This window comes from Protomyctophum parallelum, assembly GCF_964188405.1.
Source record: "Protomyctophum parallelum genome assembly, chromosome: 12".
NCBI classification, from domain to species: Eukaryota; Metazoa; Chordata; class Actinopteri; order Myctophiformes; family Myctophidae; genus Protomyctophum; species Protomyctophum parallelum.
Window position 1 is genome coordinate 38,559,738 of NC_139712.1, and position 23,779 is coordinate 38,583,516.

The 23,779-nt window shown below is 42.5% G+C and overlaps 1 protein-coding gene across 1 annotated transcript; it reads right to left on the bottom strand.

Moving 5' to 3' along the window:
* Nucleotides 1-7,555: 7,555 nt before the first annotated feature.
* Nucleotides 7,556-23,197, bottom strand: armc1 (armadillo repeat containing 1). The gene is made up of 7 exons (XM_083778800.1): nucleotides 23,025-23,197; nucleotides 22,042-22,236; nucleotides 19,755-19,846; nucleotides 14,364-14,556; nucleotides 13,058-13,174; nucleotides 12,756-12,830; nucleotides 7,556-11,130 (listed from the first exon to the last, which is right to left on the bottom strand). Exons 2-7 carry the CDS (start codon nucleotides 22,207-22,209, stop codon nucleotides 10,936-10,938), a joined length of 840 nt encoding a protein of 279 aa, XP_083634926.1. The 5' UTR covers nucleotides 22,210-22,236; nucleotides 23,025-23,197; the 3' UTR covers nucleotides 7,556-10,935.
* Between the last annotated feature and the right edge of the window lie 582 nt (nucleotides 23,198-23,779).

Here is a 23,779-nt window from a genome sequence, read left to right on the forward strand (position 1 = left end):
TGCTTTGGACCTCTACACAGTGGTTGGGACGGTAACGTTGCACAGTGTGTGATGTATTCCAGACAATGCATTTGCCATACACTATTATACTTGTGGTGTAGGTAGTAGGTACCTTACTTAATGAGTCACAAAAAGTAGAAAATCCTAATCCCCATGTGCTGCTGTTTAGTTTTTTCGATGAAAAATTTTCGTCACTTGAGGAAATCTGTTCATATTTTACACTGTGAGCAGGGATCCTCGTCTAGTGTCTAGTCTATGCAGAATGGATCCTATAGGTCAAAGGTTGCTATTTTCTCTTTTAGATGTACTCTGTGGAAGTGGCAGTCAAGCATGAATCATATTATCCTTTAAGAGATGAATGTGTCTGACTGAATGGAGCGGGTAATGATGTGCGCAAAAGGACACTTATTCTCCTTTCACAATGGCAGTGACAGCTTTGTGACGTTTTTCCATGTAGTATTTCCTTTCCAGTCAACACAGCAAAATCATTCATGTAGTCACCATTTTGCTGTGTAGTGTGTACAACACAACCCTTATTGCATCACAACTTTCTCCTGGGTTGTTGTGTTAATGCTATGATACAAATTATTATTTCACTGAGCCGTACTCCAGAGACCAGAGTCTGTCAGTCTTCGAGCCCGATAAATGAAAATAGATGCTTCCCCTTCTTAGACAACTTGATGAAGCGAAAGCTTCCATCATGTCCAACTGTTTGAAGGTTGTCTGAAGGACAGGAGAGAAGGTGTTGTCTAGAGAAACAGGAGGTTTGCAGGAAATGCTCCTCTAAAACCGTTTGTCACTCTGATATCTGGTAAATGTGATAATTAATACTGTAATTTAACTAAACCCACTCTGCTAGCTCTGTAATTAAAACTGATGTACCTACTTAGCACACCAAGCATCACAGGTGGGCCCAAATTAATCTGCAAATAGAGGTAAATTGCCTGCACTTAGCATTTTCGTCAACGTCACTCACTTTAGGGGGAAATGTCTGTAATTAATTCTGATATAACAAAGTCATAAATTTGAGGTTAAACGCATTCTTGCCAACAGACACAGTGACAGCAAGAGACCTCATCTGATGGTCCCAGATGGGACCCAAGACTCTGATTTCTACAAGAATGTGGCTCAGACTTCCTCTGACAACTGTAGTTTACCGTTTAGACAGTGAAAATAAAATACACCACAAAAACAAAGATAGAATCATCTTTACTCTTGTTCTCTCGCTCTGTCTTTTTCAATTTTGGGTAATGAAAATGAAGCAGAGGGAAAGTTAACTTCCAGACCACAGAAAGGAAAATGAAAAGATTAGTTCTGGATGAAAGCCAAAATGAGTGAACGCGTTCGGATTTTGAATCACTATGAAACGAGGGTGCAAACAACATTAGGCTGTGTGTAGCTGTAGTTATTTAAAGGAAAATGCCCAGCATTCAAGTCAGTTTTCATTTCTCATCCCTTCCATTTCTAAACTAATTCAGATCTCCTGTTCACTGCATGTACAACGTGGTGTGAATTAATTCATGATTGTGTTACTTTATGCCACCTCCATATGATCCAATTCCATTTAAAAGTCCACAACAGAAATAAAACTGTCAAAACACAGGAAATGTTGTGTTGTGTGAACACACTGATTATTTGGTAGTTCTAATCTTATTGTACATCTTTAAAACAAAAATGGCAAAATAGGAACATATTTGCTTGAGGGTGTCTTTATTGTGATTTTATTATTCTGATCCGATTGTACTTCTTTGCCCTGCAATCAGTAACTTTTACTGCTCTGCTGTCTCTGGCGCCTGACCAAAAAAGGCATCTCTTTTGCGTAATAGAAGAAAACCATAGCGCACACATTACAATGATACTTACACAGTACTCATGTATAATGTCACTTAGAGATGTTCTGAAATACTGTACATTAACCCAATGGTTAAAACAAAAACAATATTCTATTTTGTGAATGTCATGTTTTTGTTTTGGTAAATCTATAAAAAGAAATAGTAGATTAAACTGAACCAGTCAAATAAAAAATAAATCACATATTTATGAATACTTAATATGGTCATGGCAAATAAGGCAAGTAATTAGGAGTTTCCATAAATTTGCAAATTGTTATTTTATGTTAATGAGGGACCCTCTGTGTTCCTCATGAATAATTTATGATTCAACTAAAAGTTTAACAGCACTAAATGAAATGTGTGAGTGCTGTGCTGATCTGACTTATGCAAACACACACACACACACACACACACACACGCACACACAATTGTTTCGTTAAATTTGTCAAATTGATTTTCATTAAATATTGCACATTTTATTCACCATATCCAAACAGGCAATTTTCACAATAAAAAAAAGAGAAAAAGCGATCTACAAGCTCACATCGCCTCACAATGCAACGTGTCATGAGCTTGTAGATCTGCAATTTCTGCTACTTTTGTCATACAACATGGACAGAGAGGTGAAGGTGAACGTGAAGAACAGTGCCACAGGATAGTGGGGGTTTGGGGTGGGGGTCTCGCTGCGGGGGCTAATATGAGGTTGGAGGAGAGGGGTGGGTGGAAGGGGTCACGGGTGGGCAGTGAGTCAGAAAACAAGAGCAAAACAAATCTGTGATCTGGAACTCGGGGAGCAGCCACTCGGGGGGGGATTAATGAGAAGTATGAGGCTGTGAAATGATGTGGCCTTTGAGTGGGGAGAATGGCCCTAGTAGAGCATGGCTCTGAAATGAGCTGAGACAAACTTCACCTGATCCACAATTAACGGCGCCACGCGGCTGGGTGACGAGGGGTCACAGCAGGGGAGGGAGGGATGGAGGTAGGTGGGGAGGGAGAGGGGGCCACAAATCTCTTTGTGGCAAATTATCACCCCACCAAAAAGGGCAACCATTAGAAACCGGGACTCAATGAGGAGAGGAGAATGTGATTTCACACACGCACTGAGTCACGCACACACTCACTCATGTGCGCGTCTGGGTGCACACACAGGTGTTTCACACAGATTTATGTGTAATAAAGACAGGGACAGTACATGGAACGGTACACACATATACAAGAAGAGAATACGGTGAAACAAAGGAGAAAGAAGGGAAAAGCAATTGAAGTTTCTGTGAAGGGCCATGCAAGGCCGTGAAAAAAAAGAAAACTCTGAAGAAAACATCTAACAGGAGCAGTAATGATTAAGTGGTGTTAGAGACCAGGAGCACTTGTTTGCGAGGATGATCTTTGTGTGCTTTTGTTGTCTGCCGGGCCTTTATCTTTGTGTAATTCTGCATCTGATGAAATGTGTTTAAAGAGATGAATTGGGATCGGAGGAGCCGTCCTGACATGATTATGAGGGATTCATCTGCAGCCATCTGCCACCGTTATGAAAAGGAGGGGGGGGGGGGGGGGGGTGAGGGACGGCTGGCATAGAGAGAGAATGAGAGAGAGAGTGTGGAAGAGATAGGGAGAAGGGGGGGGGCTAGGATTGTAGACCTTCTGTTCAGCAGCCCTGCCACAAACCCACCATTACACAGGCCCCTGGCCCACAGTTTACCATACTCCCTTCCTTTGTTCTACTGTGTCTAGAGGTGAGCTCTGGGTCCAGTCCAGTCAAAAGGAGGTAGAAGTGGGTCATAAAACATGTATGCTTGTTATGGTACTTCACATCGTCGTCTGTTAACATTTAGATCCAACGGAGCCAAAGCGATACCACAGTTTTAGGAAAACGGCTTCCATTTTAGATGATGCAATCATTTGCCTACTGATGAGCCCTGGCGTGCAACCAAACACACGGAACAGAGGCACATTTTGTGCAAGCTGAAACGTTGTTGCTCTGCTGCGGTTTTGCAGGACGATTTCCAGATACCACTGGTGTTATGCTTTAAAAAGAAAAACACCATCCATTTGAAATGGCAAAACCAGATGGACGATTTGCTCATCCCGACGTCTATGTGTTATAACTGTTGAGTCATGCAATACCAGTGTTGCGTTGAGTGTCAAACTATGCAAGATTACTCACAGTCTCTGTGGTAAAAATGGACATCAAGTGAAGTCTAGGCTATATTCCAAATGACTTGAAGTACGAATAGACAAAGTTTAATTTTGTTTAAGATAAGTGCGGTAGGCTAAAGGCTCATATGTCCCCTATCTGAGAGGCGGCGATGACCATTCCGTTTTTATTTTAAAGAAATCTGCAGGTGTTCTCTACTCAGCGTTCCTGTGTTTTAACAAAGTGCCCATTTCATTCCTGCCCATTACGACTCTCCCATCACTTCATATTACAGGTCAACGTTATGGTGCTTAATTATGTGCCGGCTGCTTGGGGCTCCTAATAACCTGTCATTGAGGGGAATTTGAATGTCACACCATATTGTTGGGCCCTAATGCCAGCCGGCAGATCCACTGATGAGCCGTTTTGGGACAATTACAGCAGATATTCAAATCACAGGTGGGATGTGGAGTGACCCAGCACACACAATCTGACAGGGGTTGCACGTAGGCTACATACGCACTCAGCCAAAAGGCTGGAAAAGTGAGAACACTCACAGACGAACACACTCACACACCAATATTATGTGCGCACACCTACACACACACATCCTGACCTCACAATCCACCCCTCTTGACACGTATAAAACGAATGCCTCCCCCTGCCGCCGCTGAAATAGTTTAACTGTAGCATGATCACTTTTATTATCCTCCTAATCCAGATATCAGCGATTTCATCAGGGCAGGAAGATATGCATATCATGAATTATTTTGACACCGGGACCTTTTAATTTTCGCCAGCAATATTTCATCTCACCAATCAGTGCCTGGAGTCGTCGTCGCCTGGGCTAACGTGGCGGTGTGTCAGAAGGACGAGCGAGGCTCCCCCGGTGGCTCCAAATCATCTGGGGGGCCATAATGAGCTATGGCCACAATTATGATCTGCACTCTGTGCATGCACGCATCTCATCATGACTCCACGCTGCTGGAGAGGACACACACACACAGAGAGAGAGAGAGAGAGAGAGAGAGAGAGAGAGAGAGACACACACGTTAACATAGGTGGCCTAGTTCCAACACGGCATAACGTCATTCAGATTCACACAGACATAAGCTATGTATTCCATACATGTAGCCTAACGGAAATACTCATGCGTGTCCGTGAGTCTAGCTCGCCTAATACAGCCCTGTCTGCACCTGCACCCTCTCCCACTGTGGAGTGGAGGGTAAATTGGATGCTCAAACAGTCAGCCCGTGACCTTGCCTCATCCTGGATGTTGACCCTCCGTATAAAGAGAGACATTACATCTCGTTACACAACAACACGGCTCTCGCTCTTCGCCCCAGATAAAGAAAAATGTCTCAATTAAATCTCCGCCGGAGCCCCCTGCCGAAGAGTTATCACGCCCCGGTAACGCTGATCGCTACACTCACACATCCTCAAAAGTTATTTGACATAAATTGCCGGAGTCACATCATTTCCTGCCACACTCTGAGGGGGATTTACGGCTGATCCCATTGACTGGGAGCTGAACCTCCAATAAAACTCCTGAGCCTAGGGACTGTGAGATACACCTATCTACTTTCCATCAGGCCCTGGCGCCTGTACCCAGATTAACCATGCAAATATTCGCACAGGTAGGCCGACGACACCGATGGCACATTTATGCACAACTATGCAACTGGCCTGTTATCAGCAAACAACTGTACACACTGCATTCACTGATTGTGTCTTATCTGATGTGCATGGCGAAATGAGAAAAGGAGAGATGGGGTAGCTTATCTGAAGGCCTCAAGGAATAGGAATGAGATCATTTTATGGTCCAAATTTCAAAATGAGAGAAGAATGCCATTATGTATTTTATGGAGAACATAGCTTATCTGTAGAAATTTAAGTAATTCAGCATATGCATGAATAAAATACTATATTAAGTACATGCACTTGACTTAGAACAGTCCAGAGAGTCATATTCAAGCTGTATATTACATTAGCAAAGTTCAATAAAATCTTATGGCATCAGAATTGCCCTCATGCAATGTTGATTTATCCGATGCTTCCAGTTCATCATTACTACCCTCATTATCTGACTTTCTAATAAACATTAAATCAGGTTTATTTTTTAAATACAGCTATAACTCTGCTTTCAATACATGCAACATCATGTATTGTACAATGTAACATCAGTGTTAATTTAAATGAGAGTATATACATTTTTTACTTTAGATTATGTTCTTTACACTCAAGTGTTAAATTAATATTGGGGACTTTACTGTGCATTAGTATTTTTCCTCCGCAGATTTCCTACAGTAAGCCAACATTTATTGTACTGCTTTTGATTGCCAAGCTTACCATCTCTCCCTAGTGTTGAAGAGGATGCCACCACTGCAGCTGTCAAACGCTGTTCCCTTGAGGGCCCGTGGCTTGGAACACACATCCATGATGGGTTACTGTGAAACGATGGCATTTATCTAACACACAAGTTACAACTAACAAACAACAAAGTTTGTGACAGGGCATATCATCATAGAAAATCATACGTTTAGAATATGGCTGCTAGTGCTACATTCACACCATTACTATTGACATTTATGACTAAAACATAGTTTGCAACAATGATTCTCATTATGTGATCACCTTGAGCACAATGCTGATGGAGCTGAAGAACGAAGGCCTGCATGCTAACACTACATTAGTAGCTTGGCACCACATGCTCTCAGACCCACAGCAGCGGAAGCGGCAGCCGTATCTGCAGGGCTTGCAGCTGGAGCTGGCTCCTGCCCTTGTCTGCACCAGCACCAGGACTGGGGGAGGTGGTGGAGTGAGCCACAACATTTCCCTGGGGCACCTCACTTCTGCCCCAGTAAGGGAAAACAGGAAAGTATCTCTTTTTGCTAAGAATGGTTGCTGCGGCTGCCCCTCAGCCATTTGGTACAGGACACAACAGGGCTGGTGTGTCAAGTGTGTCCACCAAGTATGCTGCATTAGAGGGTGAGGTTCTATTCCGGTGGTTCTCCAACGACATGTCAACGACCCCCAAATTGATATGCATTTGGCCATGGATGAACACAAATAGCAGATCTACAAGCTCACAACACATATCTGGGGGCTTAAGTGTTTAAAACGGGTGCAGTACTTAGTTTAGACAGTTTTTGGTTTAGACTAGTCATTGGTCCTACAACTATACAACCTATCTCAAACCCTCACCCTAAACCTAACCTCCCACAGGGCAGCACACCTAAACCTAACCTTAACCCATGTCTAAGCAATGACTAGTCTAAACTAAGTATGCACCCCTTTAAAACAGTTAATTTTACTTGGGTACACCCTCAAGGACCTTGAACCCAACTTTGAGAACCAGTGTCTTGCAATAACTAGGATCGACATGGCAGGTTTTGGACACAGCATTTCTTTCACTGGCTTTAGTGCCTACAATGTAGTGTGGATAAAAAGGACAAGCAAAAAACTTTGATCTCATGTTTGTTTTAACATTATTTGCCATGACAGCAGGTGGGATTCAACTGTTCAAAGATCTGTCATACATTATATCATTTGACAACACACTCTGTACATAACTTGTTACATTTCTGAGGACTTGCTACCGTTTATTTGTCAGCCATTCTGTTGTGGTGAATCAAAACAATTAACTAAAAAATTAAGTTAACAGTTCTTGATGATCACACACTCATTGTATGCAGTATTGGGTGTAGTAGCAAACAAATCAAAACTTGGACTCTGTGTACATTGGATAAATAGGGAAGACTCAAATACAATTAAACGTTAATACTGATGCTCTGATTCAATGTTACAAAACGATAATCAGACGGCTGATGCCAAAGCTGTAAAACACAAGAGTTGAATGTGAATGTGTCTTGTCAATGTCTTTTTCAAGAGGATTGTCAAGATCACCTGGCTTAGGTCATTCCATGGTGTTCTTCTTGACAGTTTGACTCCAAATGACTGACGTCTCCACCGTGAAAACAAAGTTGTCCAGTCAGCATTTCACGTGATCCAACTCTCATGCAAATCAGAGGAAATTATTACAAATTTAGTTTTGTCATAGGACTTCAAGCGGGGGGTGGGGGGGCTTGAAAATAGAAAGACTGCTGCCATATTTCATCCTACCATACCACCCTAAGCAGTGGTGATGAATTGTTAGAATCTGAAAATCAAGTATTATAAATAGACAAACAAAATGTCCCACACGGGTAAGGTCTGAGATTACAGGATATCAGGCACCATATACAAAATGTACATCAGATCATCCACACCCCTGATATATTCAGTACAACTCTATTACATGACAGCTGTGGTCTGTGGGAGGCTATGTGCATGTGTACAGGGAAGCAGTTTTCATGCACCAAGACCTTTTCTATAAGGACACTGCTGGCTAAAGTTCAAATTGAAATGATACAACCGGGATTACAATTATGCATACATGAAAGGGACCTAAAGAGTGACACGTGGGTATTTATTTGGCAAGCAGGTGTCCAACAACATGTTCCACCTGGTTGTCTTTAACATGCCTACGTAGGCAGGTGTCCATCAACATGTTCCACCTGGTTCTCTTTAACATGCCTACGTAGGCAGGTGTCCATCAACATGTTCCACCTGGTTCTCTTTAACATGCCTACGTAGGCAGGTGTCCATCAACATGTTCCACCTGGTTGTCTTAACATGCCTACGTAGGCAGGTGTCCATCAACATGTTCCACCTGGTTGTCTTAACATGCCTACGTAGGCAGGTGTCCATCAACATGTTCCACCTGGTTGTCTTAACATGCCTACGTAGGCAGGTGTCCATCAACATGTTCCACCTGGTTGTCTTAACATGCCTACGTAGGCAGGTGTCCATCAACATGTTCCACCTGGTTGTCTTTAACATGCCTACGTAGGCAGGTGTCCATCAACATGTTCCACCTGGTTGTCTTAACATGCCTACGTAGGCAGGTGTCCATCAACATGTTCCACATGGTTGTCTTTAACATGCCTGACCTGAAGCCCAATTCAGACTGTCGTTTAACCAAGTCGCTTGCCAGAAATACTTGGCTTTCCACTGGAAAGTGAAAAGTTCCAGATTAACAGTCATTCTCTGTGAAGTATAAATTATAATGGCAGTGTAATTAACACAAGGAGAGGTCAACAAATCACTACAACGAATTACTCAAGAAAAAAACAAATTACTCAGACAGCACTAGTCGGGATTGTAGGAATAAAAATCACACCCTTGTGAACCGAGTGGTGCAACCTCTCTCTCTCTCTCTCTCTGTTGCCTTAGCAGGCAACAGTGCAGCACTATCTCTCTCTCTCCGTTTCTGGCACAACAGCGCCACTTTACTCATAGTCACATACAGTACAGCCACATAGGTTAACACGGATATTGCTGTTCCTTGGAGTGGTTGCACCACTCAAAAACTGAAGCACCCGGGAGGAAGTGCACTAAGAAAGTGGAGCAGCCAAACAGAGTTCCTGTTTTACACAAAAAACGAGGTGGTGCTCCAGAGGCAAAAACGTTTTTCCTTTTTTTACCGAATGAGGTCCCATATTGTTTAAACACAAACTAAAATAATACATAATTGCATCATTCTGCACTGCGTTAAAAACAAAGGTTACCAAATCTTCACAGGAGTGAAGGGTAGCTTATTAACTAGTACACTAGCTAATCACTGCAACAACAGTCCTATAGAGAATATGAGGCAGCTAATGGTTGAATGAGCTACTCTTCTGCTGGTGTCTAGATTACTAGTTCTACTAGAACATCATGCCCCTGTGAGATGTAAGCTATAGGGAGAAGCCTGCTGCCTATTAGGGACAATTAGCGGGAACGCATGACGTTTAAAACACACAAGCGCAGAGATTGGAAATATTTTGAATCAAGTTTAAATGACAAAATAATAATCAAAAGGCACACACAACAAGCAAGGAAGGCGCAATGAGAGCAGCAAGCAAAATTGGCACGCAAGAATTATTAGAGCATGCTATAAAAAACAAATCCCTTAGAGGAGAGGCTGTTGAGGGGATTAGGGATAATCAATGATTGGCAAAAGAAAATGGTGAAAACAAAATCTATATATCAAAGAGAATGAATATGAAAACACATAAGGGAAAGAGCACCATGCACAACATAAGAACTCCCAACGTTCTGCTAATACCGTACCATCTAGTACCATCAACCTCCGATCTCCTACCACCAGTAAGAGTGGCACTGGGTACCTCCATGAAAAATTGGCTATTTTTTCAAAATGTTACAAAATAAAATATTTGGTCTTGTAAAGTATACATGATTAAAACATGCTTGGACATTAGAAAATGAAGGCCTAATACTTCTACAGTTGCTACAAAACCTGTATATCCATTCATTTTTTGCATAAACAAGAAGCTGAAGGTTACATTTAAGTCTGATAATGATGTACCGTACATGTTCACATCATGTATACTTTACATTACTTCATTTTTCCAATATTTAACTTTTTAACATTCTGGACAAAGTAGACCATTTTGCCCATTCTTTCCAAGAGCCCACTCTTCTTGTATCCCTACCACCAGTGCCATGCGTCAGGCGGTGTATTTCCACAACACAATTCAGCTGATGGGACACATTTGGGGGTTGGGGTGGGGGTCCAACGTGTGGAAACAAATTAAATAAAAGAAGAAAAAAAAGTTGACAGATTCTTAGTTCTCTGGCTATGGCTTGTGAGATACATATGCAGCAAGTGAATACAGTAGCTGGCTCATTAGCTCTGCATGGCATCATACATATATACAAGTTATTGCATGTTCCACTTGGCAGTCTAGCACTTGTTGAGCGCACAAAGCCAGATGCTATGTTCCTTGCACAGTGGACTCTATGGTAGTGTATAGGGGTGAATACAGTCAGACAGAGCTTGGGCTAGACCTAAGGGGGCGGGGGGGCTAAGGCGGAGGTTTAATTGTAGTTTTGTGGGGAAGGTGGAGACTAGGGCACAGGAAGTGGTCACCAGTAAAAGGAGCGGGTCAGGAAGTTGGCGGCCGTGCTGAGCCAGCCCCTGCCGTCAGTGATGGAGCCCACGCGTGTGACGGCCTTGTCATGCTCCTCGGACGGACTCTCATCTTCAGGCAGGTAGTCTGGGATGTCCGTGTTGTGCTCCACCTCCACTTCATCATCATCCTCCTGGAATGGCAACATCAGCTACACGCACACGCACACACATTAGGAAAACGGTCTCTCCTCTCCCTTACCCTGGTATGTGAGTGTGCTTTTAGGGTAAGGGGTCTTTGTTTGTCATTTGTGTCCGTTTGAGAAAATCACAGACCTTCGTAATAGTTATTCATAATGCAGTATTGTCTGTACAAAATCAATAGATTCACAAAACAAAAACAAAACAAAGAAATTCATCACCTACCACAAATTGATACGTTTCAGAAATAAGGCATTAAGTGGTACAAAATATACAGGTATACACATGGCATTCAAAGTTCAAAGGCCAATGTGTTCTATTCAGACAATTAAATACATGACTGAGCTAGGACTGACCTCTGGTGGTCAAAATATGTATAGCTTTAGAATATGATCCACCTGATCATTTCCATAATAATTGGATTGTACATTAGTTTTACTTGACAATTAAGCATGCAATTTCTTTATGACGTTAACAGATACATTGATTTTGAAAAAACAAAAGATCTTGTTTAACAAAAACGGTCATCATTGAGTCTTGTTTAGTGCAGATTATTTTTCAACAATGCTCTGAGGGCATAAGTGGGAATGCACCGTACAGATCTTCAGTGTTAATGTAACTACTTTGAACCTGGTGTCTATTTTGAACTTGTTATGAAATAAACCTGATTTACAAGCTCACAACGTGATGTAACGCCTTGTGAGCTAGTAAAATGATTTTTGAGATTTCACAATTACGAGGTTAACTCTGTACAACACAGGTCCATTCAGTTATATTTGTACAATCTCAGAGTTCTATTAACTATGGATTCCTGAACACCAAAGAACAAAACTTTACACCTATGATAAGCTGTATTGTCATCTAAAAGACAACAACAAAGAGAGAACAAAGAGAATATGCTACAAAGCCTTAAAGTAAACATTACCTTTTCTCCCTAACACCTTGAGGGCTTTAGATTCAAAGGTGACATATACCGAGGGTGCCAGGATTGTTTCATTACCTAGTATTACCAAGTATTTGCGCCTTTGATCCATGAAAATCTCCCTGAAAATTGTTCCATGGCTTGTTGTCGAACCGAAAAATATGACACCGTCGCGATCCGGAACAACAGGCAGTGAGAGCTGCTGTAGTCCAATTGAAACTACCGTTCACTTGCATTGAACTCATTTTCCCAGAAGCCCTTGCAGCCCAGAGCACGGGTCGATTTCCGGTTTCGTCATCATAACGCAACGGCCTCGTCACCAGGTCCCATAGAGTATTAAAAGGATAGAGACTGAACCGCAGCGACAGCCCTGCCCCGTCTACTTTCGCGATTTTTCGATTTGGACACCAAATTTGGTGTCCAAAATGCGGAAGTGAAAACGGGTGCTCAATGTTAAAGCCCAGCTGCACAGGGTTTCCTCATCATAACTCCACGTGTCCGCCTGCAGTCCCTGTTCCGAGTGCGTCAACGTTGGAGAGCTTCACTGGAGGCTTGCCAGGTCCGCGAAAAATCCACTATTTATTTTTCATTATTAAAAAACGGCGAATTAAACACATAAAACAAATAGCGGGTTTAACGTATTACGCAGGGCAGAAACATGGATTAAATAGCATGGAAAGCGGGTTATGCAGTAGAACTGTTAATGATCCTTACCTCGACTCCATCTTCTGCCTTCACCACCTGCTGAGCAGTCATCACTTTGGTGGAGCTGATCGCTGTACCCAGTGCCTGGCAGACACAAACTGATAAGTCTTGTTCTCTCTTCTACGACAGTTAGTCCATCATAAAACAAAGCAGGCTGTACGTTGAGGAGTTTATTGCCCAATGATTAATTATTTAACTTTAGCGTTGTGTACCAGCGACACATGCAGCTCATCACTTGACATGAAACACTGTATTTTCAACTGGGAAAAAAATGACATGCACACAACACTGCCGTGTGTGCTCGTACTTACCTCGGCTTTGAGGTCAGAGCGGATCCTCACCACACACCTCTTGACGGCCATCTGGAAGGTGAAGCTGATGACCCCCCGGATCTTCAGCAAGGCCTCCTCGCACAGACACCTCCGAGTCTGTCCACAAATAAACCACCATCAAATCAAAGTTTACAGCATTTGTCAAAGTGTGCGGGTTGTCACTTTCCAACCCAGCACCTCAACTAAGTGACGTGCGTATTATCAGTTTTTGTATTTGAGGAGGAATTCTTTTAAAGAACCCCAACAGTTTTTGGTTTTTCTAAATCACACCTGGCTGCAACTATCACTTGTAATCTAGTCTGTTGTTTTGTGTCTGCTCTCAGCGCGCCTGTTGTAATTTGATCTGGCTAGCTGCAGGATCCCCACAGTGTTGTATTCAGGTCCAATCTAAATGCCCCACTGTTCAATGGCTGGCATTTACGACCTGACCTTGCACCCACGGCGTGTGAACGCGCATGCGCGCACACGCACACACCATTGTTGAAATGGAAAACATGTCAACAAGGATAGCATACAACCATACACATTGACCGCCCTCCATAATAACTTAAGTGGCAGTCATTGCATCAATCAAACCTACAGTATCCATGTGGGTGATTGTGTGGGTGATTGTGTGCATAACTTCCTCTTGCTGTGTTGCCAGTTTTGCAAGAGAAACAAGTGGCCAGGTATATGAAAACAAGCACAAAGGCAAATAGCAGATCTACAAGCTCACAGCGACACATTGTGAGGTCGTACATCTGTTATTTAAAAACATAGAGAATTAATTTAAATATTTTAAATATTTTTAAAACATTTAAACAAAAATGACACAAAATATTTTTAGATGGATGTCCGTGGACAAATCTGGGGTTCTGGGTCGCATTGCAACTTTTCAGGACTAGAAAGCCTGCAGTTTCTATTAGCTTGGATTCTCCATTGATGTCACTGTTGGGTGGGTTTCTGAACTGCCCACAGCCCTCCTATGTGACACAGACCGAGTAGAAAAAAACGTGTCATTTTATCATGATTATTAGTGAGGACCTATATATGAAGATAGGTTGAAAAGTGGTCCTTTAATGATTACTGTCATTATGGTAATCTCACAATTAATATCGCACACACCATACCTGTAACTATTATTAGCCCTCTTATTATTTTCAAAATTCTTCCAGGGGCCACAAGGGGGCTCTCCGCGGGCCGCATGTGGCCCGCGGGCTGCCATTTGAATATCCCTGCTCTATAGGCTTTAGGGTATGTATGTATCCATGATAGATGCCATGCGTTGGTGCCTACTAGTACTTACAGAGTCATCCAGCCCGTTGATCTGGAGTACCACGGTCTTGGCTCTCTTGTTGGTGGCACCCAGGAAGAAGTGAGCTTTACGTCGGCAGGACTTGGCCGCTGCCTCCGCCTGCTCGGCCTCCTCTTTCCCAGCTACTTGTAAGATCTCGTAGATCTCAGAGGCCAGCAGTTTAGTCTCCCCAGGGGATGTGCTCCTTTGGTGAGAGGGGTGTGGAGAAGGCCAGGAAGTGGTAGGAGGAAGGTACACCATGAAGAATCGTTAACAAGTGTAAAGGCTTTATGGTACATTGTAGTTGTAGTTACTGACTTAAGGAGAAAGGCATTTGGAAATCTTTCATTGTGACGTTATGGGCTATAAAGTATGCATAGGTTGAGGTTATCCTGAGAGTCTTGCCCCAGATTTTAGCATTGGCTATTCAAAAATAACAGCTGCACCAACTCACAGCTCTACATGAGCGTGTACATCTGCTATTTTGAACATCTTTGAAAATCTGTGTTTGATTAAAAAAATAATTATTTAACATTAACAGAATATTTTCTTCCTGGGGGTACCTGGCACAAAACATTTTCAGATGGGGGTACACGGCCAAATACAAATCATTTTAAGGGTTCTTGGCAAGAAAAGGTTTGAGAACTACCGACTTAAAGGCATTTGTAGAATCTGGTCTTAATGGGTTAGAAGGGGTTAATGGGTTAAGTTTTAAAGGGTTTATAGTTGGATTTCACCGTCAGTGATGCTATCCAAGTGCATAATATACTGTAGACTGCATGTTAGGTAATAAATTGGAACAACAGACATGTCAAACATGTCAGACTTTCCAGACAATTGGAACAACAGACATGTCAGACATTCTTCCTCAAGATAATAATAATAATAATGAATTGCATTTTTTCCAAGTGCTCAAAGCGCTTTACAATGGTTCATTCATTCATACATGGGAGGTGAAGCAGCGAACAGTCGACGCCAGCGTCCTCACTTCCCACATTCACACACCAATGGTGGCATGTACGGTTCAGTGTCTTGCCCAAGGACACTTCGACATGTGGACAGGAGGAGCTGGGATTCGAACCGCCAACCCAGGGATCATTGGACGACCTGCTCTACCTCCTGAGCCACAGCCGCCCAAGATGTCAGTAATGAAAATAATACTAATATGCAAATTTGACCCCCAAAGAGCCTGTTGCATTAGATACTGGTGTGGAACCAGGGGGGCAGTCAGACAGATATTTCGTGAAGCCACTAAGGAAATCGGGACTTCCTGAAAGTTCATATAATGGCCTGTTGTGGCGCTCTCATTGGGCCCAAAAAACCCATAGCTCCATAGAGGCCCATGTATTTGGGCCCAACTTCACCTAGACTGTATTACCTTAATAAACATGGTCATAAATACTTTCTTCTTCCAGTCACTAGTTTAAAGTCTCATTTCTCATGTCATAATATTCTTTTTGGAAAATTATGGTCCCATTTATTAAAGGAATTACCATAAAGTTGCGTATGTTCTGAGGGGCGTGGCTACCGTTACAGTCTATGAACGGGAGCCACCCCCCTTTCAGTCAAAATAAAAACCAACGAAGAGTAAGGGGGGGAAGTCCCGCCTCGTTGTCTGGGCCAGCCAATGGCCAGCTGGGCCCAAACGGAGCCAGCCAATGGCCAGCTGGGCCCAAACGGATCTAGAAATATGGCGACTTACAGTGCAAGGAATTACAGGCTTCATTTTACGTCCATGTTAGACCCGGGGAACGCTTTGTCCATATTATTTATATGTGTGGAACACTGGAAACCAAACAGATGTGTTTCATAGACATACAGCACAGTATTCTTGACCATGACCTTGCCAGAGCTAAGAGGCTGATATTTGTAAAGGTCGCCGTCTCTTTTTGCCAGGCATTGTAGACCAAGCACCAGCTGCATCAGGGGGTGTTCCCCTGCCAAAGGGGGGCCCCACACAGCCATGTCACAGTCTAGCCTTTCCACTGCAAAAATAGGCACACTCGCCCCACAAGTCAGCCTACCCCACGTGGATTCTCCATAGCCAAGTGTTAAATATCGACAAACATACCAGTCAAGACCACTATTATCGTTCAGTTAAAGATGTTGTGATTGTTTTATGATTTATGAGGTGACATTACTTCATTAAGACTCCAGAGACGAAATGTTTTTATAATCGTCATGGGGGCGCCCCCCAAAGGTTTATCACTCCCCTAAGCCAAAGAATGGGCCAGTGTGCAATTATATTCATAATTGCAACATTTGCAAGTGGAACAACAAGTGTAAAAGTAGACCCTGCTAAAGAGAATCTTTTTGATTTTTATTTGACAGATTTTCCACAGTTAATGAAAGAGATGCTACATGTCAAGGGGCTATTCTTTCAGTAAATTCTGAACACAATTTGAATACCGTTCAAGCCCATTGTATGAGAGCTTAGAGGCCATAAGCTCTAAGCCTTAGGGCATATCACTCCCACACCCAGTGAAAATAAAGGCTGGTTATGTGATGTCAATGGTTATTCGGTTAGCCGTTTATTAAAAAGAATCAGAATATGCTTTCGGCTTACACCGCTCTACTCATTCAAAGAGCAAAAGTGAAAGAAAATGAAACGCATATGAGAGTCCCAGGGATGTCCGTGGCACTAGTGCAATCGGAGCATGTGTTCAGACACGCATACACTTATGCATACTCACACACGCACACTTTCAACTGCACTTGCATTTGTTGTGTGTCATACCTAATGTTTGATTACTTTGTTTAACTTACTATTCGTATGTTATTTCAGGTGAGAGGTTTCCTTTCTCACCTGCACATATTTTCTCTTTTAATAATGTTACCTGTATTACAGCTCTACACTTTACCGTTAAAGCTGCACAATGCAACTTTCCTCTGCTTACATTTTTACCATTGACCTAGTAGAGTCTGCCTGCTTGCTCGGGGGATAAATTGAATGTTGATCATCTGGTCAAAATTCGTTTCAGATACTATGTCAAGGTGAGACATGACATGATCTAAATGTCTCAATAGAAGATCAGGGAGACAAAATACAAACCGCCCAATTGTACGTATATCATATCAACATACTCTACCAAACAGATTGGACAAAATTAAAATGTATTAATTAAAAAATGTTATGTTTATATTCAGCTATTGCTAGTGTAGATTCTCATCTTAGTTTGTGATAAAAATGCCATCTTGTCCCTAACACAAACATTAAATGCCATTAACAATAAAGATAATTAAATGTTTGTTTTGACACCGTTTGTTTTACATCACCATTACATCAGCAAATCATAGCAACATGAGTTAGACTTTAACACTATACATTAGTGACCGACATCCCTAGTATGTGACTATGTGTATGTGAGAAGAATAAGATATTTTGGCAGGCCTGCATCTAATACGAAATTTGGGCCATCTCTGGCAGAACTGCCCTCTGGGAACCTCATGCTCCCTGTACTGGCAGCAAAACACATTCCTTTATGCCATCAGCCAGGCGGTAGAGCCACTGAGCCAGACATTCCTTTTAGTTGTGAGGGGACAGGACCTTCCGCTGCCAGGCTGTGACCCAACTTCTCACGTTAACGTTTAAAAAGAAGCAACGCCCGACACCAATTTGAGTTTCAGATAAGCGTGTTCACACCAGCTCGGTGCCCACTTTGCCAGACATGCCTCCCCACAGCCATGTGTTTCCACTCTCTCCGGCGATGATCGACCTCTACCCAAAGTCAGAGTGACTTGAACATCAGCACGGAGGCGGTGGGGTGGGGGTTTCTGTTGTTACTTCAGGGCTCTTCTTGATGGACTAGCTGAAGTGACTGGTTTACTCCAGGGTGGCCAAGGCTGTGTTACAGGGGAGGGGGTTGCTCAAACAACCTGCTGCCAGACACTTGAAAATAGGTCTATTTCTATCCCAGTGCTAATGATAACCAGCAAACACTTAGCACTTCAGTAACATTGGCTATCCTTGAACAAATGACCCTGCCTCGGATACATACTGAGTGACCAGGATGTGATTAGAATGTTGTTTTTAGCGAGGTGTAAAAGATTTATTCAGTGCATACATTTTGGCAGGGGAAAAAAAGGCTTGATAAAAAATTATTCAGGCGGCCCAGGCCGTAGCGTAACGGTCTGGGCACCGGACTGGTGATCCAGTCGCGGTGTCCTTTACCGCATGTCATCCCCCCATCTCTCTCCCGTTTCCTGTCAGCCTACTTTCTATCCCTTAAAAAAACAATAAAGGCGTAAGCCGCAAAAAAATATCTTAAAAAAAAAAAAAAAAAAAAAAAAAAAATCAGGCCAAAATAAGCTTGTTGAAAATCCTCTTTAAATGACAATACGAAGTAAGCCACCCCTGGAAAAAAAATCACACAAACAAACAAACTGCCAACTCCAGCACAATCTGAGCGGAAACACAGAGAAGATTCATTTTGAAATTCTATAGAAATGGCAGGATGCATTCAAATCTTACATGTGCAGAAACAGCAAATTAATTGTTTCCTGTCCTATTCTAATTCAACATTCATTACATTCATCCTGACATGGCAACCGTGGACATCTTCCTGCACTGAAGATCTGCAGGCAGACGCACACTGTGTGATCAAAACAAAACCCAGTATTAGGTTTTGTGTAAAAAAAATGCATAGTGAGCACAAGTTTGCCTGTGCAGTGTGTGTGCGTGTGTTACAGCCCGGCCGATGCAAGATGTATAGGTTTGATGCCAATCCCAATTTTGGAGAGTCCTCCTGACCCAGACCACGGATTTCCCAATGTTTTGACTGATATCAAAATATCAGGCAAAACATCGGGAAATCCGTGGTCTAAAAGTGCTAAATGTTCTAATCAATTTGAAAAGTTTGTATTTGAAACACTTTTTTATATAGATAGAAAACATTTAAGTATATTTAACTTTAAAGTTTATGCGTACCTTTATATTGACTTGTTCATTGTTGTTGCGACTGTAGGTCGCAGATTACTATGAAAACCTGCTAAACCTGTCAGTCTGTCTGTCCGTCACTCCTTGTGACACGCTCCATATATGGCTGTCTCCATATATGACGGTCAAGACACTGACCTCATCAAACCCTGGATAAGCCATACATGGAGAAGACTGGATCATCACCTAGATCTGCATATATGGAGCCGGCCAGCACCCCGAGTCCCCGCCTGGCCTTACTAATTATCACACATTTACTACTTTTTTGAAAATCTCTGAAATCTTTTGAAAATGTTCACACATGACATGCCCAAAATAGGGATGCCAAGTAGTTGCTAAAATTGGATACCAATGTCACTCAAAAAGTAAAATAACGACCAATATATTGGCCAAAGTGACAAACGTGTCAGGCTCTAATCTAGTCTAGTGCATGTGTGTGCAATGCATCAGTAGGGACAGTGTCTTACTTCTGCATGACGTTCTGCAGACTCAGCATCATGCCCAGCTCGCCCTTCATTTTCTCCCTGTTGGCTCGACATTCCGCCAGATAGCGCACCGCCTGTAAAGACATGGACAACCATTATTACTGCTAAAATACAGACAGTGCCACTGGAGGATAATAGCAGAGTGTGTGTGTGTGTGTGCGACGTGTGCGTTTAATCACTGTAATGAGTGAATACATGTTACATAAGCAACACAAATACACAAGCACTCAGTCATCGTTTATACACTTCACAGGTTCCCGTTAAGGAGCAACGATTACAGAAACTCATATTTGTCATGTGGAGTGGGTTTGCTACAGTACAATGTGACAAGCCATTATATTATTACAAGTGTTTGGTACATACAGTGTTTATAACCATCAGTCGGCATCGTTATTATAAAATCACAAAGCAGACAGCAGATGTCCCCAGACTCCTGTTTCTGTAGGAATAGCTGGGTAAATACCACTGCATGTCTGTGACTGCGACGCAGTGGGAGGGAATGCCCTTTGCGCCGTCACTCTAACCTGCTCTGACAACAACGGGGGGAGGGGACAATAATGACATGAACGGAAACCAGGTGCAGATCCTACAGTCCAGTGATAATCTGCAAGTGGCCCCTGCTTAATGTACCTGCAGCCCGCCATTGTCATACCAATAAAAACATAATTCGTTATTTGCATTGTTTTGAACAAGAATGTAGTGTTTTTGTTCATTGAGGTTTGGCCTTATAGATGGGAAGGTGGCTTTTAACTGTGTTTCCTTCATTTTTAGACTAGTCGTGTAGTTTGTTACAAAATAAATGTGTAAAATGTTTTAAATAATACCGACATTTTTAGCTTGAGGCCCTTGGACTTTTGGAAATTTGCTGAGTGGCCCTGCTATAGCTCAACCTTTTCAGGCTATGACTGCCCAAAATAAATCATATTTGAACTGGGGACCGCCCAGCCTAATAAGCACTAGGAATGTAGGCATTGATTCATCATCATCACCACCACTTTTATTTATACTTGGGAGTACAATTGAAGGAAAGCCCTCATTTTCAATAAAGCCAAGGTTATAATACAACACAATCCAAGTCAAAATACAGTACATCCATTACAATTCAATACATGATAAAATCAGGGTAAATTACGAAAGAACTTAAGCAGTACAACCAAAAGTCAATTAAAACAAAAGTAACTTGAAACAGGAGCAATTACAGTTAAACATGTTTTGGAGCATTCCTTTGAACAGACTAATCGATGGCAGGGAGCTCAGTTTTAAAGAACTTGAGTTTAGTCCAAGATGTTGGGCCGCTGACAGAGAGAAGGCTGCCTTGCCCAGCTCTGTCTGAGCATCAGGAACCTTGAACATTAGGAAATCACTAGAACGGGTCGGATTACATTTTGTTTGACTCGGTTCCACATTTAAATATTACAAAAATAGCAGTCTACTTACAGGACATTAACATCACATTTGAGTTCCTTTTGAATGCCTGTCAGATTTCTCTACATAACTGTCTCAGCTGTTGGTGCGCAAATGTGCCTTGCATGCCTTTGATCTACACGCAGAAAACATTTTGACGACGTATGCGCACTGGCGCATCGGTTGTGTGCCCCGCTGATTATTAATAACATGTAAACACAACATGAACATAGTACTCTTATTATGCATATCGCATTCTCGCCGAGAAATATTTTTGAGCTAAATAATAATAATTTAAAAAAAAGGAAAAAAATGGTTCAAGCCCATTAATTAAGATTCGAGTGCCAACGAGCGAAGGTTTGATCGGGGACAGCCTTCACACACACACACACACACACACACACACACACACACACACACACACACACACACACACACACACACACACACACACACACACACACACACACACACACACACACACACACACACACACACACACACAGATCTCTTCTATAGACTTACGGTTTGTGGAGGCAGAATAGCGGAATAAATGTGGTCGGGGCTCCGTGTGTACTCGCTCAAATGGCTCTGACTCTAGAGGACTATCTGACTCTCTGGAATAATTCTCTGGAAATATTTTTTTGGTGAGTAGACACGGAGCGTGGAGCACATTAATGCTGCGCATGTCTCATTGCAAACCGGGAGCAAACGGCTCCGATCTATGGCTCTGTATTGTGATTTGTGAAATACTTGCAATGTACAGTACGTAACATCAGAGACATTCTAGGGCTACTGTAACTCATGCTATTATGGTCTGGTTTGCAGTGGTTTCTAATGACTATATGATCGGGTCAGATCTTACCAATAATGCAGAGTAGACAATCGTTGGGTTTGGGTGGTCAAGAAACAGTATAAGACCTGGGAGACAGCCTTGATCCTCTACTATGGCTCTTCTGTTGAGTGGATCAGCTGCAAGGTCTCGCAGCTGGTTCACTACAGTCAATGCATCCAGCTCCCCAGGGCCACTCATGGTGCCTCCACTCCTGATGCCATGCACCTTGAACATTGATTGATTGATTGAAATATTTATTAACAGTTTGCAGAATTACAGTACATTTCAAGCACAAACTCAATACAAAGACTGTTAACTGTGAGTGGACAACCCAATTAAGCATTACACTTGTTTACAAGAGGGTCCACCTTGTTCAATTCATCAAAACATTTAGAGACGTACAAATAGACAATTCTATATAGTCAAAGAACAGGACAGGAATTCATCATAAAAGAGGTAAAAAGGGAAAAGAAACATATACAGTGAGGGGGAAAGGGGTGGGTGGTGGGGACAGACCCTTGACCCCTGCTATGGAAAACAGGAGAGAGAGAGACACCTGGCAGGCTGGCAACATTGTCATTGTACTACATATATAACATTAACATAACACAAATTCATACACCAGTATTTGGACATAAGGCTAAGAGATTAGATTATATATATACTTTATTCTGTTTGCTATATGCGTAGCCTATGGTACATAACTGTTATCAGAGGTGGAATTTGATTAATATGCTATATAACATTTATGCCCCTATATTATAATTACCCTTGTAATTGTAACAACCTGTCCTGGGTGACTGACTAGCACAAATGGGTGGCCAGCCAAGCATTAAATGGCAAATATTCACGTTTGAAAGACCGGGTGCTGTTTCATTTAGTGCCAAAAAAACACCTTCCACGACCCCAAGCTAACCTTAAAAGCACGCCCCGGGTCCTGTACCAGCAGCGACTGCAGGGCGGCCGGCTGCTATGCTATCCAACTCTCCAATAACTGAATACCGGTAACCTACCTTTTCTTCAAAGTGTTTGGTCCAAATGTACAAGACAAGCTGAGCTGAATAGGTTCAGGTACAAAATTGTAAACACGACTCGGTAAAAGACGTGACAAATGGCCGGTGGTACCTTTAAATATCCCTATTTTAAGAGAATGTCACTAGGCCTAGTGTGGCTTTATCTTTCCTAGCCTAGCATGTTTGGGTGTTTTGGTGTGTGGACACGAGTGCGTGTTTTGATACACAGCTCAGCCTAGTTTATGTCACGCTGGTTCATAAAAACGAGCACAACCCGCCCGGCGAGCCTAGATACAATAAAACAGACATACCCTTCTTTGTGGCACATGGTTGGATGTCAAGAGGGTTAAGGAGGGGTATGATAGCCAATCAGAATGAAGTTTGTATCCTTCTTGTCTTGTGTCATTCAATCCCAGTAGCCAATGGTGGCGTTCGAATTCGAACTACTTGACCGCAGTACTTTTGTTTTACTGCTGAAGGCTCTCTGATCCGGTATAGAGACCGCCTGCTGTATCCAGTCTAATCTTAACAGTTGATAAAACAATGTCTAAACTCAATTTAAACCCTTGCCTACACTTGAGTGGATTTAACACTCAAATTTGATTGGTCAAGGGCGCTCTCTATGGTTCTTCCCTGGACGTTTCCGACGTTTCCAAACTTGGATCGATTTGCTGTTCCGGTCTGGGTCTAGATGCGGAAACGGTGTTTTGTGTCCGTACAAGTTGCTGCATACAATGGGCGGGCTGTAGACCGGA